The sequence below is a fragment of the Sarcophilus harrisii genome, chromosome 4, assembly GCF_902635505.1.
Source record: "Sarcophilus harrisii chromosome 4, mSarHar1.11, whole genome shotgun sequence".
NCBI lineage: Eukaryota > Metazoa > Chordata > Mammalia > Dasyuromorphia > Dasyuridae > Sarcophilus > Sarcophilus harrisii.
In genome coordinates this window covers 112,535,327-112,551,894 of record NC_045429.1, presented here as the reverse complement: position 1 = coordinate 112,551,894, position 16,568 = coordinate 112,535,327, and the positions used below count along the sequence as shown (strand labels likewise).

The following is a 16,568-nucleotide window of genomic DNA, read 5'->3' as shown; positions in this document are numbered from 1 at the left end:
AGTTTTAAAACATCTTCACTGTACCTATGGCCTACTACATAACATTTCAAAGTGAGACTTTTATTGATCTTTGTAATTACTAAAATAATCAGAAAACTTAAAGCTCATTTATGTTCATTTAAATACATGAGAATATAATATGCAAGAGATGACTCAGTTTAAATTCTGTAAAAGTATATTAGTTATCGCATTCCCAATCCTTCCCTCCCCAAATCATTTGATACTTAGAGAACTTGAACAAACTTTCTCACACATCTCCTTCAGAGGCTTTTATATTTTCTCATTTTTCTGTTCTTTGCTCCCCCCTTTTTCTTTCCTATCTTTTCTCAAAATAAAATCATATGTACATATACATAAATGCATACATGTGTATGTTTTTACACATACAAAGTATTTTGCAGTTCTTATTGTGTTATGTTGTCAGTTATCAAGTTTTTCATTAATTTTCCTCCTATATGGTTCTTTTCTGTCCTCAGAAAAGCACTTTTTCATCATTAGGAAACGTGGAGAGACAGTCAGATAGAAAAAGAGCTAGAGAGAAAGAGAAAGGGAGGAAGAAATATTTTGGGTAGATTTTGAAATGGGCTTTTTCTAAGCTCTTCTCAAGGATTCCCATTGTTTCTGTGCTCTGATTATTACATGTATTACATTAAAATGTCATCCTAAAATGAGATTTTTATTTTTATTTTCTCTAGATACATGTACTATCAAAAAATATTGAACTAGAAATTTTAGTAGCTTTATAAAATCAGTGATTTCTACAGAATGTAATAAAATAGTTTTTAGAGGGAGAGAAATTTTTGTTATATTTACAGGTAAACTTATTAAATTCTAACAAATAACCAGGTATTTTAAAAACATTTCAATTAATTTAGTTAAGCTACTAGTTAATTATCGAATAGCTATTTATATATTATTTTGATTTGCATATGTAGACATAACTCAGGTGTTGGCCATCAAACATAAATTGCCCCAAATACAATTGAGATTATGCCTATTTTTCTCTTTATTCTGCAAATCTACAATAAATATCAAGTATTTGTGAAAGCCGTTATATTCTGGGAGCTTTTTTCCATTTGTTGCCTTCTTAAGTGTATGTACTATGAAGAGACAAATTCATCTGGCAAAGTTAAATTGGAAGGAAATGCAAGTCCTTTATGAACACCAAACAACTATCTTTTGTTTATATCTTCCCTTAAATTTTGAAGCTTGTCGGTTTTTATGTCCAGTTTACAGTGTAGTTGTCAAATCCTTTGTAACAGGTCATTTTGATCCCTAGAATTACTGTAATTTGTTCATGGAATCATAGCACTAAAAAGACTTGCAAAAAATAATCCATTGTCTCCATGTAACAGAACACAAAATGAATAAACTTTTTAGTAAGATTTTCCTAGGATAAGAAATTTCTTGTGTGACACGAGTATTTGTTAAATGCTTTGTTTAAAATAATACCTTAATGCCTCATCATAAGGACATCTGCCATGTGCATCTGGCTTTTCCTTAGTAATTCAAACTCATTCTCTCATTTATATTTCTAGAACACAAGAAAAGTAGTTTTACTGTGCATATTCTTTGAGCCAGCAGTGTTTCTACCGGGCTTATATAACAAAGAGATCTTAAAGAAGGGAAAGGGATCCACATAAGCAAAAAAAAAAAAAAAAAAAAATTGTAGTAACCCTTTTTGTAGTGGCAAGAAACTGGACCGAGTGGGTGCCCATTAGTTGGAGAACGACTGAATAAGTTATGGTATATGAATGTTATGGAATATTATTGTTCTATAAGAAATAATCAGCAGGATTATTTCAGAGACCCCTAGAGAGATTCACATGAACTGATGCTAAGTGAAATGAGCAGAACTGGAGATCATTGTATACAGCAACAAGATTATACAGTGATCTGTTCTGATGGACTTAGCTCATTTCAACAATGAGATGATTCAGAGCATTTCCAATGAGCTTGTGATGATAAGAGCTATCTACACCCAGAAATTCAGAAATTTACATTCATTTTCATGCTAGATGAACCAGAAACACACAGTTTGTCATATTTTCCCTTCTGTTTCTTTTTCACTCTTTCTTCTGAACCTTAAACTGGAACTGAGTGTAATGTCAACCCACAGACACTATTCTTAATCTCTATTTGTTAGCCATGTAATCTTGAATTCAGTTCAATATCCCATCTAAACTGATGTGGTGTTTTAATTCCCTGGCTTCTTTCAAATCTAAGCTAAGGATCCCACCTTCACTTAGCACAAAACATTTCCTCATCCCCCTTTATCCTAGAGCATTCCCTCAAGGATATCTAGATTATAACCTCCAATTTATTTTATGTAGATTTTATTTGTACATAGTTATTTGCATCTTGTCTCCTCCAAGAGACTATAAACTCCTTGAGAGCATTCACTATTTCTCTTCTATTTCCTCTACTTAGTACACTGCCTGGCACATAGTAAACACTTAATGAAATGCTTGTTCACTGATTTAATGGTTAGTAAAGATAAAACTACATGGAGGTAGAACTATATATATTTTTTGGCCAGGATTCACCCACCAATTATATAGAATGGTAGATGAAGGGGGAAAATATAAAAATAACTGACTTTTTCAGCTTGAGTAGAAGGGAGAAAAGCATCATTTGGAGAAAGACAGAATTTTGGAGGATCACAAGATTTTAAGCTAAGAATCTTAGGAGTACGTTGAGTTGAAATGGTAGCAAAAAAAAAGCTCTGTTATTATATGCAGGATGTTGTTATAAATGTGAGAATGAAGCTTGAAGAAGAATAGTATGCTGAACCTATCTATAGATTTGGATATCATATACAGAGGTGATAATTAAACCATCGAAAACAGATGATAGGATAAGAACAGAAGACACAAAAATTTGTTGTAGCAAGTTTGATGAGATTCTCATTTCTGAGGTATATGAAGAACTGATTCAAATTTATAAGAATAAAACATACTCTATACTTGACAAATGAAATCAAGGAATATAAACAGGCAATTTTCTAAAGAAGAAATCCAAGATATTAATAACTGCCTGTAAAAGGATGGAAAAGAATAGCTGACAGACGTGGCATGCATTCATACTTTGATTTCTGGAATGTTGGTTGGTCATTGCATTGAACCAAGTTCTTAAAGTCCTTCAAAAGTGTTTACCTCATTTAATATTGTTATTCTATGTGTTATTCTAGTTTTTTTGCTTCACTTCATAATTTGATATCAGCTTTCCAGTTTTCTCTGAAATTACTTTTTATCATTTTTTACTTCACTATATATTATTATGCCACAATTTGTTCAATCTATCAGTTTCCTATCAATTTTAGAAATGAAATTTCACAATAGGAACTTGCTGTGAAGATTTTTTTCCTTAGTTAATTGTCTTCTAATTTTAGCTACATTGGTTTCATTTTTAAAGTACATTTATATGATCAAAGTTGTCCATTTTTTCCTTCTATGATCCTCTTCTTTGTTCATGAACTGTTCTCTTAATACCTGGGGCCACCAGTGGGGAGTTTTCTCTTGCTCTCATAACTCATTTATAAAGTCATTTCATGGTATCTTTTCAATAACATCTTACAAGTCAGCATTTATTCATAAATTTTTACTCCTTAATTATTTGGAAAAAAAGAATTAGTCCTATTAACAGTTTGGAAAATAATATTAGTATTGTGTTGCAAACTAACAGTCCCTCAAAACCAAATTTTTATCATGTAGTTTTATTTTGATCTTCTTATGACAAGAAAGCAAACATGTTGAAACTTCAGATAATTCTTATAAGAACTATTATAAATTCTACTCTGATCTAGTTATTACTATGCAGAAGTTAAATTATTTTTAATCTCACTAGTCTTATTTTTTCATTTTTTTTTACTTTTATTTTTATTTAAGCATATTATTTTGACCAAGGCACACCTATATATTTGTCTCCATGAAAGGAAATTAAATCAGAATCTTGAAAGTTTGCTTCTTTACTTTCATATCCAATTATTTTTGCATAAAATTATTATTTTACATAAATAATATCTATGCCTCAGGTTATGCAGAACATTCCCATGAGGTGCATTATATTGTTTCTTTTATTATTATTTTGTCCTTAGTGGTGTTATTGCCACATTTAATTGTGAATTACTTGATTGCTTTTTCTTCTGTTAATATATAACTCTGCTTGGCATTAACTAATTCATAACTTTCTTCACATGTGAATGAAGTAACCATAAAAATGAGGGTTTAGATGAGCAACTTGCCAGCAATGAAAATTTTGCCAATATTTCATGAGAAATGTTACTGGTCAAAAGAGGCAAGGGGAAGGTTGTTTATATTTCTTTAAAGATCTTGTGTTTCGCAAGTGTAGTCCAAGACCTCTCTCTTCCCCCGCTCTTTTTTTTTTTTTTTTTTTTTTTTGGACAGGAATGAAAGTAAGAAATAGTGCCTTTTGAATAGGATCTTTCCTTTAATTACATTGGGTAGATGATAATGGTTGGTATTGCATGTTTAATGTAACATTCTGGATATCCCTCTTCTTTTTTTCCTCACAGCCACCACATCTTGAGCAGAAATAAAAGGTTCAAAGCTTGTCAGCATCAGTTTATAGATAGCTGTTTAAAAATAATGAGATATTGGGTATTGTAAGGCTCTGGGCTGTCTTGCCAGACTCATTTATTTCCATTCACCTTTTGTCAGAATTGCAGACAGAAGACATTCAATTAAAACTTGTCACCTGTTGCAGATGACCTAATTTGTATTTGTATGTGTCACAGATTAGGGTTCCATGCTTCAGAGAGAACAACTTTTATTCTTCATGAGCCATTTTCAGAATAAATATTTTCTTTATTGTCATTTTTACCTCCCCAACCCTCCAGCATTTCAGTCATAGCTCCTACCCCCTCCTTTCCCCTACTTAATAGTTTTTTCCCCCAATTACATGTGAAAATAGTTTTCAGTGTTCATTTTACAAGATTGTGACTTCAAATTCTTTTTCTTCCTCCCTCTTGCCTTTCCAAGACATCAAGCAATATAACTTATACATGTACAATCATATTAACAGAATAAAAGTAACCCTGAATAAGCCATGCCTTTTCCTCTTACCTGCTTACCTTGAAACCTATAAATACAAATGCCTGATTCTGAAGGAAATGAATATCTTATGAATTTCATTCCTTATAATCATTTAGAGACCAAAAGTAGAGATTTTCCCTTATTAATTTTTTTGGTGTGAAACATTGAAATTTTTGTTACCTTTTAAAAAGATCATCACCATTTCTTTACCATTCTCCCCATTCAGTTTTTCCTTCACTTTTATTAATTTTTTTTGTAGTTATTGAGTTTCCCTTTATGTAAGTTATTATATCTTTAGGTGAATTCCCATTGTTCTTTCACCAGGGGGTAGCAATACTCTGTTACATTGATAGAGAACAATTAGATCAGGTATCCCATCTTTGCTGGGCACTTATTTTCTGCTACTATAAAGATTAGTTCTTTTAACATTTTTAAGTCAAAAATCTTTTGTGGAATGGTCAATCCATTTTAGAGATCCATCAACAATGTTTTAAAGTATTATTCTTCTCATAGCCCCTCCAACATTTACTTTTACTAATGTTTAATCATAATTGACATTTTGTTCAGTGTTGGGGGAAATCTCATAGTTGTTTTCATTTGTGTTTTCTTTATTATTAGGGATTTTGAAACTCTTGTTGATTGATTTGTATTTCTGCTTAAAACATTCCTTATTTGCTTTGATGTAGATAAAAGTGTTTTCAAGAATATGTCTTGTAAGCCAACAGATGACTTCCCTATCGAGTCCTCAGAATCATGGGCATTATTTCAGTTATTTATATGCATGATGGAATTTAACTTTTGGCTCTCTTGAGGACAGGAGAACTTTATATCTTTTTTCTTCTAAGAACTGTAATTTGAGTAATTTGAATCTAATCTAGTAGACAATACGTCGCTCTCTAAAGTAAGAAGGCCTAGGTTCTTGTACTTTTTTTTTTTTTTTTTTTTCTGATAGTTCAGTTACTTTGAGCGAGATATTTAATTTCTTTGGATGTCTATTTTCCCATTTGCAGAATTGGGTAGTTAGGATAAATGATTACTGAGATTATTTAAGGGTCCATTAGTAAAGCCTGTGATCTTATGTTTCATTCTAACTTGTTGCATCTCATCCTTTGACAATGCCTTTGATATTTTGGGATCTTCTCAGCTTTTGAATATTAGCATAACCTATGGCAATTCTAATGACTTATATCCCTACCAAAAATCACTTTTATTTCTAACCTGAATAAAATAAGATAAATGCTAAATATTTTGATATATCCAAAATTATTGTTTTTACCTTTTATTAGACAAATTTATTTCATCTCTTCACAAGCTTTGTGTGTGTGTGTTTTAGTTTGAGGGGGTAGGGGTGTTAGTAGTTACTGTATATTTGGGGATGCTAGCCTTATTCATATAATTTTCTGCTTTCTAAGCACAGTTTAGATTTCTCCTTTCCTCCCAAAGTTGCCTGGATAACAGTTTGTTTATGCTGAAGTATTTCAAAGAATAAAAACTCATACTTTTGCTCAACTTTACCATTTAAGTGATCACTGCCCCCACACCTATCTTTTGAAGAGGGCAATGCAAATTTTGTTCTCATTTTACTAAAGAGAAAATTAGCTCACAGAAGAAATCTTCCTATGGTCTCAGAACTTCTACTTCTTAATTAACAAAATCATTTAGCCTGATGTAGTAGCCAGAATCAAGAATTTTTCATCAGACAACTTAGCTTTAAATTCAGTCTCTTATCTTCAGAATTACTTCATAGTTAAGAGTATGTTTCTTGCTCTCATCTGTAAAAATAAATTTATAACATGTTAGCCAACTGTCATACAAAAATGAGTTAATGTATGTGAAAAATTTGGATATTATGCAGCTCTCTCTAAATGTAAGGGGTCCTTGTTGTTGTTATAATGTAATAAGACATTGCTAAGAGGAAGGAATTGGGGTTAAAAAGTCAGTGACTGTTTTAGAAATGGTCACCCAGGAGGTAAACCTTTGGGGATATTCAAAAGGTTAGCTCTATATTTTGGGATATAGGGATAAAAGTAGCTTTCAGGGCTTGAGTTGTTGGGTTGCCTTCTAGCATCCTGATGATAGCAATATGTTATATTCACTCCCTGGTGTTAAGTGTAAATGCATAAAATTTTCACTCATTCCTTTACTCAGTAGCCTATAAATATGCACAACTTGTCTAGGGCAAACTCATACACTCTATCAAGATATTGTCCCGAAGGAAAACCCCATCAGAGGCTGCCACTAAAATTCCTGCTACTGCTTTTGATATTGCTAATCTGCCCTTGCTTCTCTTTCTGCTACTACTCAGAGATTTTCAATATCCTCTCGATAATTCTCCCAGAAAATATCAGGAGAATTCAAGGACATTGTAAGAAACTACATATCCTCATTCTCAGAATTGAGAATGAGGTCCCCCTCATGGTCCCCTATTGCATGTGGGGACCACACAGTTATGTATAAAGTCTTTCTCTTAATGCTCTGTATTCAGAAGATATCTGCTTTTCCAAAGTGTTTATAGGATTATTATTTTTTTTTTTTTTTGCAAATTGTGTTTTAGACCATTTATTCTGTTTACATATTTAATAACCTAGGAGGTAAGCATTTAGATATCAATTCCTTTTCAGTATAAACACTTACATTTCTCTTGAAGTATCCTAAGAGTCCATTTAATTAATGTTCTTAACAGAGCTTTGTTCAGGAACATCATCATATATGCTTTATTCTAAATTAAGCAAACCTGGCTAAAGGAGACCGTTATTTAATTCATTAAAAGGGAGAACTTATTTGTGACAATCAAGAAGTATTTTTACTTTTCAATTTTGGCAGCATCTAAAATTAATCAAAATTTGTACATTAGAGCAGAAAGTCTTAAAAAGGGGTTGTAGTGTTAAAATTAGCTGACCTAAGAAGACCTTGTGCTGAACTAGTTTACTTTCTATGTTTATTTGCCTCACAGCATTCTTTTTTTTTTTTTTTTTTGGCCTCTCTGTCTATCCTTGCTATCCCAATTTTGTAAATTCTGACAGTATATAAGATTTGTATTTCCCTTGTGGCAATGTAGGCATATGTAGTACTTGAAAAAGGAACCAATATGAAGTGCTCTATTAGGTTGGTAATATGTACTATTAAAGTTCCTTTCCCCCCCTTTTTTAAAGGTAACAATGACTTTTCACATGAATAATAGCCAGTTAGTTTAATTAACTTTAGTTTTTTATAAATAAACAGTATTTCAGGGACCTTGTTTTCTTGGGAGAAATTTTTATTTTAAAACTTTTTTTAACTTGGTAACAAGCACAAGCCAGAGGTTTTTATGGATGCCCATGTTGTTGATACTATTGTCTTCACAGAAGATGTGGAGATTTGACATTCATGCGACTAATTGTGTGTGTGTGTGTGTGTGTGTGTGTACTTGTACAGACAATATGGGTATTCTAAAACATACAATGATTTGAGCTTTGTGCATTGGGGTGATAGGTGAGAGAGAAGATAGGAGAAAAGAAGAGAAATTGATCCCAATTAATACATGTCAACATTTAGATATATACAATCAAAACACTTTATTGAGGCAGTAAATCTAAAAATTACTACCTTTATAATCCACCCTTAATTAATAAAAGTTACTTAAATACTTTAGTTAAATCATGTTTTAGTGGTAAAAACTCACCTTTGAAAAAAACAAGAGTTTCTTTCCCTTATTGAGGAAAAGGTGATATGATGCAGTTATCTAGGAAGTGATGTGGAGGCTAACTTCTGGGCAAGATGAAGTGAGAATACTCAGAACTGGCATTCCATAGGAAGAGCTATATATTTTAGTAAGGTGGAGGGTGAGAATGATGGAATGAATGAAGTGATTTGGAAATAGCCAAAAAATGAAAAGATATCCCATATCCAGACTTCACAAGACAAAAACTTACATCTGAACCTGCCATTCCAGAAATCAAGTCCAAGGTTTGGTGAGAAGTCAGTGAAGATGATGATAACTCTATGATTTATAGGATTCTTCTTGGATTACTTTCAGTACAACTATAGAAAGGAAGCTTAATATTTCCATAACTCATTTTGCTGATAAGTTCTTTATTTTGACCACATGATGGCAGTTTTTATGGATATATTTCTACAGAATTGACAGAACTGATTGTTGTGATTTCATATGTATATAGTTTTAGTGAACACATCAGAACTAATTCCTAAAAAATCCTTATGATAATATGGTCCTTTATACCGACATATTGAAGGAACATAATTGATAGTTTTCCCTACTTCTTTGCTTGAAGTAGTTTATAATACAATCTGATTACAAGGTATATTAAAAAAAACACCTGAACCCAAAAAAAGACTCACATATGACATGACTTCAGCCCTTCCTTTTTCTTGTTATACACTTTGTTGTTCCACAAATATATATTAGATATCTTTTGATTTCGGGTTTTTTTTTTTTTAAATTTCTTTCTCATTTAATGACAACCATAGTAGGAAGGTTATTTCTGCTTAGATCCCAAATTTGAAAATGGTCATTTTGATGGCTATTTGGTCACTCATATCCATTAGTTCTAGAATTCTATGCCTTCTTATACTTGTATTTATTATTCTGGTAATGTGTAACATTTCTTTTGTAAGTTTTAAATTCAGAATAGAAACGCAAAAGAAATTTAATAAAAAAAAAAAAAAGGAAACTGCCAAATTATTTGTAAAATAGAACCATATTTTCATACCCTTGTCTCCAAATCCCAACCAAAATAATTTTAAATTTCATTGAGGTTTTTATAAGATTTGAATGAATTTTAAGAATAAACTTCAATTTTTAAACTAGAACTAGAAGTTAAATGGAAATAGGATTTAAAGTAAACTATTATTTATTTAGTGCTATGGCTTTAAACTGCCACCACTATTGCTACTACTACTAACTGCTACTTTATTTCTACAGTTACTCAAGCATCTAGTACATTGCTATTATTAGGAATAATAATTTACCTTTGCACATTCAAATAATTAACTAGATCTATGATGTCATCAATTAAAGAGTTCCCAGCAACAATATAAAGAATATTGTGTCCATACCTATCCATCTTCTGGGATTCATCATGTCTTTGTTCTCACCAAATTTCAGCCAAGTACATTTCAACCAAAATGCAAGTTCTTCCCTTTTTCCTGACATTGGCAAGTGACATGGGAGCACATGAGCTATCAGTTGTTACTGTATTTCTATGCCATTTTATAATTCAGAGACCACTTTTCCAGCGATTGAATTAGATGGCTATTGTCATTGATTAAAACCAAAAAAAACCTGAGCCAGAAATCAAAAATCAGTTCTCCACCAACTTTTTTTTGTTCTGTTTAGTTCCTGGAAAACTATACAGATTTAGACTTTACCTTGACATCCTCTTTTATCAAATAAATTTTCTTTCTTTCATATTTGGGTAAAAGTGATATATATATGTTTGTTGATTGGGGAGAGAAGGGGGGAAGAGAGAGAGACAGAGAGAGAGAGAGAGAGAGAGAGAAAAAGAGAGAGAGAGAGAGAGAGAAAGAGAGAGCACATTCAAATAGAATAAAATAAAATTAGAGATAATATATTTATAAAATATTTTGCAGACCTTAAATACTAGATGAAAAAAAAAGCAATTAGGACACTTCTTAACTCAAGGAATTTACATTTTAATGGAGTTTTTGAAGAACAAGTTGAAAGTAACTAGAGGAATATTGCAAAATGTCTGAAAGAACTAGCACTTGAACCCCATGCCTGGCACAGGAAAGCAAAACATTTACACATTAGAAGCTAGGAAGCCAGGAGTAGAGTCTAATTTTCCAGTCAGGTGGAGGTAATTGGAGAGCAGAGAACAATAGCATCAAAGGGTTCTAAACGTCTAGAGCACATATAAATTATTTTTATATTTAGATTGCAGAAAATTATTTGTCTTTCTCTAAAAGACCAGTGTGAACTTTTCAATTGGTCATATTAAATTCTAAAATCCTATCACACTTTGTGTTTTCATTGGTTTTTGCATAAAAAAAGGTTCAGGATTGTATTCTGATGGAAGTGGATTTCTTTGACAAAGAGAAGATCTAACTCGGTTTTAACTGATCAGTGATGGACGGAAGTTGCTACACCCAAAGAAAGAACACTGGGAAATGAATGTAAACTGTTTGCATTTTTGTTTTTCTTCCCGGGTTATTTTTACCTTCTGAATCCAATTCTTCCTGTACAACAAGAGAACTGTTCAGTTCTGCACACATATATTGTACCTAGGATATACTTTGACATAGTTAACATGTATAGGACTGCCTGCCTAGGAAGGGAGGGGAAAAGTCGGAACAAAAGTGAGTGCAAGGGATAATGTTGTAAAAAATTATCCAGGCATGGGTTCTGTCAATAAAAAGTTATAATTATTTAAAAAATAAAATTAAATTAAATTTTAAAAAATAAAAAAAAGGCTCAGGATTTAATAAAGTATGATATTTAATTAAGTAACAAAAGTATGATATTCAATTCAGTTATTACCTACCAGTACTTTGATAATTCATTAAAAACATATGTTTTTGGATAACCCATATCAAATTGCTTGCCTTCTCAGTGAGAAGAGGAAAAGGGGTAAGAATTTGGAACTGAATTTTAAGAAATAAATGTTTAAAAATTTTTTTTCTTATGGAATTGGAAAATAAAATAATAGATATTGACTTAAATTGCTATGGGAATGTTCGTGACTGGGTTGTACCAGCAAATAAAAATGACAATATTACCCCCAAAGTAAGAAAGAAACATACATTGTTATTACAGTTGTGTTGTTTTTTGTTTTGTTTTGTTTTTTGTAATATATTTCCCTACTTCAACTGAGTTTAATCTGTTGTTTTCTGAAACATCCCAATAACCTACTTTGCCTTTGTAGGTCATAGTCCCTGTAGGTTTTGTATTCAGTGACTGTAAACAGTCAGCCACAATTGTAAAATTTAGAATATATGACTTCAAACTCTTAATTGTTGTATTTAGAGTTACAAAGGTACTTAACAACAAAGTGTCTAATTTGATCCCTTAATTACAATTGATGAAATTCAGTCCAAGTGACTTGTCCAAGATTGTTGTTCTTCTATTTTTTCATGTCTTTTTTTCCAACTCACTTACTTTAGCACCTCCCTTTAAAATCTCACCGGCCCAGGATTTTCATTTTCCTAATTCATTCTGACGAAAGACAAAACGTGTACTTTGACCTAGTAAATAAAGAGCCAACTTTGTAGGCAGGATGACCAGGGTTTAAGCATCACCTCTTCTCACATGCTACCATGAGTATAACATTTAATCTTTCAATGAAAAAAGGTATTCTCTAAGTCCCCAAGTTGCTAAGAATCTCCCAAACTGAATATCTGAGAATGTTCTCCCATTCAAGAGATTCATTTTAATGAAATCATAGGCTTAATCATTATCCTTGTTAATTATGATCTCTTTCTTCCCATTCTGAATTAGAAACGGGTCTGTTTAAATTATTTATTCCAGGATATAGATAATGTGTTTCTTTTCCTCATACTTTTTTATATTTTGTAGTAAACAGTATTAGTAGTGTTATTTTTAGGTTTTGGGGTTTTGTTTTTTTAATGTCTGGCTGGTAGGAGTATTAAAGGGGATAATGGTTGATTTATCTGAATATCTCTTAATGTGTTTGAATTGCCTTCTTGTTTGCATTTATCTTATGCCTATGGTTTACAGAGATGATAGAAATTTCAATGTTTAATCTATAGGAACACAACAGCTTCAAGAATCTAAAATGATGATCTACCTTTACTTTGATACCTAAAAATGTAACTTTATACTCTCTTTCATCCAGTTCACTAGATCATAATTACTCTCTAAAGGGGGGAACCACTCAGGGAACAGAACAATCTTATTGACTCCATCCTTTTCATCTGTAACTTCCACTGTGCTCTAAGCCCTCTTATTACTATGCATTTCTCTCTCTGTGCTAGATACCCTCTCCTCCCCTCTACCCCCCAGATACTCCTCATTTACTCTTTCTTGTTGAGTAAAATACCTTACCAGTATAACAGCATCTTTCTTTTTCTTGTATTAGGGGTGCGTCTTGATAGAGTCCGTGGAGGTCGCCAGAAATACAAACGCAGAATAGATGCAGAGAATAGCCCATACCTGAACCCTCAGCTGGTTCAGCCAGCCAAAAAGCCATGTAAGTACATCAGATATATTGGAATTCCCAGCATACAAATGCTTTTCTTTTGACTTAGCATATCAGCTCACAGTGCTGCCTTTAGTAGGAATTCTCTTTCCTTAAGGACTATAGCATTTATTACCAGTGGATTTGCTACAAAAAGAATGTAAGATATAATCTGGCTAATTAGAATTTTTGTGTCAAAAGCTTTGTTAGTTTCCCACCTTTTCCCGCCTTGTTTTTAAAGTTTATTAATACACAGTTTATTTAGTGCAAATTTTACATTTACAGGTTGTCCTTATTTTCACTGGTACATAAAATAAGCCAATCTGTGATCATTAGCTTATTGTAGTTGCTAGTTTCAGATTTCACAAGAAAGTCATTTTTGTAGTTTTCACTAACTAAATGAGTTTTACTGCTCAACTCTCCCAAAGAAAATACATTAGGGGCCTCATTAATTTGGAGACATAGAAGGTTAACACAGTAGCTAGCAACAGATTAAAACAAAAATGTGCCACACTAATAACAAGCATAGGTTGGCAGTTCCATTTAAAATGCCCATATGGGTACTGTGAATTATTTTAAAAGAGCCCATGCTTTTATAATTCCAGGTTGCAATTTACAGTTCATTGGTGCATTGCTAAAAGGCAAACTATTTTCTTTTATTAATTAAAAATAACTTAAGTGTAACAAGTTTCAATTTTAGGGTGCCAAGTCAGAATTCCTATCAGACAGTCATAGAATGCTTTGAAAACTGATAATAGAATTCTCCTGTTCAGTTGTTATAGTCACAAAATCCACAAAGTCCACAGAATCCACAATTCTAAGGAGTTTGTCTCTACAATTCAAAAATCACATTCAAGCCTTTTTTTTTTTTTTTACAAATCTCCATCTTTCCTCCTTTCCTTCCTCACTCCCCAGCATTTTCTTTAAACTCATAGTCTCCAGGAGGGGTCACTACTGTGTACATTACTATGAAGAATGGAGAGGTCTTTGGAACAAATAAAACACCTCGATTTGTAAGCAGAAGGGCATTTTAGCCATGTCAAAAGAAAAACTACCAGTTTTACATGAAATTGTAGCTTAAGCGAACATATGGCATAGTTTCCTTTTGCCTTTCCAAAAAAACATTATGTTGATTATGCCTTCAATTGTCAATCTGGCATCTTTTCTTCAGCTTCTATAAGCTGTTAATATTCTATAAATATAGTCTGGGGCTACATTAAGCAGATTTTATGCATTATAATAAAAACTTTCTAATAATATAATAAAATCTAAAAAACACTAATGCTTAGTTTAATTACAACTCCAGTTTTACTGGAGTCGGTGTTGTACAGATTTTCTATTTCTCATTTATTTTATGTTGACATGCACTTAAAAAAACACTGATAGTTTCCCTTCTGAAAGAAAAATTAACACATGCCCTTGTTAAAGTTTGAATCATAAGGCAATTTCCCAGGATCACTGTGCAGTGCTAAGAATCCTGGGAAGTAATGGGATGCAATACCTTTAAGAAGCTTATAGCAATTTCAGCAAGCCTCATTTGTCTGAAATAAACTACCCTTCTAATAAATCATTACTCATTATCTAAAGGCCTGTATGTTAATTTTCCTTAGTTCATCCAATTAGTGTGTTTTTGTAACAAACATTTATAAAACTTAATTTTCAGATTGTGTCAGATAAGTGTCAAGAGACAGGGAATCTGTTTTGTTGAGAAAGTAGCCTGGGAGATTTTCTAGACCCTGACTGATCGTTTGTGCAGTACAAAGGCACAGGAATGAAAATTGGGTTGTATTGATTCTAATTAGGAAACATTAAATAAGATTTACCTAGAAACAGTGCTCATGGCTATTCAATTTTCTGAATGATGGGCCTTTTTAAACACAAACCAAGTTCTCTATCCCTTCAACATAAGTGTCTTTTGATACAAGTAGTACTTTGCTCTGCAATGAAAGTACTCAACTTTCATCCACTTTACTTTTTACTTTTTATTGGTAATTTTTCTTTAATCCACAGATTATAATGACCTGCCCAAAGATTTCAAATTATATTATCAAAACAAATAAATCTGAAATTTTTTGAATATACTTGATGATACATGTATCTCCCTACATAATCTAAAAACAACCAGTTCTCTTTGTAAAATCTGTGACTCGGCAAGAATAATATTTTCCTTAAATTATGAGGGGAAGGAAAGGAATTTTTAAAAAAGAAAGAAAATTGAACCAGAGTACGCAGTTATGTTTCTTCACAACCTTAACTACAGTCCTAGTTTCTCATAAGTGTTCTCTTCTATAAATGTTACACTGATGATGTCCATATTTATGATGATTTGCACTATCATAACTAAGATGATAATGAATTTGGAAAATTTGTCTTTCATATCTGTGACAGAGGGACGATGTTAAAGCTAAAGAAAAAAAACACATTTTTTTTCTTTATTTTAGCAAAAGCATGTGTCAATAAAATGAAAAGAAATAATGGCTGTTCTTTTTATTTCAAAAACAAAATGTTTATTTTAAATGTTAGTTTTGTTTAGGCTTTTAGTTAAGAAAGTAATAATCAAATATCAAGGTGGTGTCTTTTTTTCCACTGATCTATTGATCCTTTTGAATTCAATGTAAACCACACATGGAAAAGATGTTGAGGTTCTCATAGGGAATGAAAATTGGGCCAGCCAGAAATTATTCAGTTAGCAAGGCTTTACAACCCCTTCTATAAACTCTCACATCCCCCAAAGCAATAAAACACATTTGATGTGATGCTTTCCATTTGGCTCTGGTGTATTTTATGTACGATTTTTAAAAAACATACATCACAACTTCCAGATGCACAAATATGAAGGAGAGAAAGCATTAGACAAAAGAAGAGCTTAAACAGAATTATAGAAATGGAAACCAGAACTGAAGAAATAAATGTACATTTAAGGAAAGAATTTTTTAAAATATTCTCTCCTTGTGGTATTTGCTTTATTTGGAAAACTGGTGTGTGTGTGTGTGTGTGTGTGTGTGTGTGTGTTCGTTTGTTTGATCAGGGGGGAATTATGTATATGTGTGTGTGTTCATTTGATCAGGTGGGGAATTATGATATAGAGTAAAACCAGTCTCCTATTTTAGTGCATCTCATGAGATGAGGTTATATATAATCACTTATTCAGCCAGGCAGAAGTACTATAACCTTTGCCCTTTTTAAAGGAATTAAGACAATTAATGACTTTGGTATCTATGATTTTTATAGGCAGTCACCTCTAACCTGCATTATTTTGAGTATTCCTTTAAAAATGTTATAATTTTCTGGTACAGCATTGGGGCTTTTGATAATGACAACACATATAAAACAGCACTTTCTTTTTACTTATTTGCAGGAA

At 32.1% G+C, this 16,568-nt stretch overlaps 1 protein-coding gene across 6 annotated transcripts in view; it reads left to right on the top strand.

Annotated features, from left to right (window-relative positions):
- The window catches only part of ESRRG (estrogen related receptor gamma), a 654,372-nt gene that overhangs the window by 580,781 nt on the left and 57,023 nt on the right, over window positions 1-16,568 (top strand). For all 6 annotated transcript variants that reach the window (XM_031937375.1, XM_031937373.1, XM_031937374.1 and 3 more), the window contains one exon: window positions 13,109-13,219. In XM_031937375.1, coding sequence (XP_031793235.1) covers window positions 13,109-13,219 — 111 coding nt within the window. The remainder of the gene's footprint in view (window positions 1-13,108; window positions 13,220-16,568) is intronic.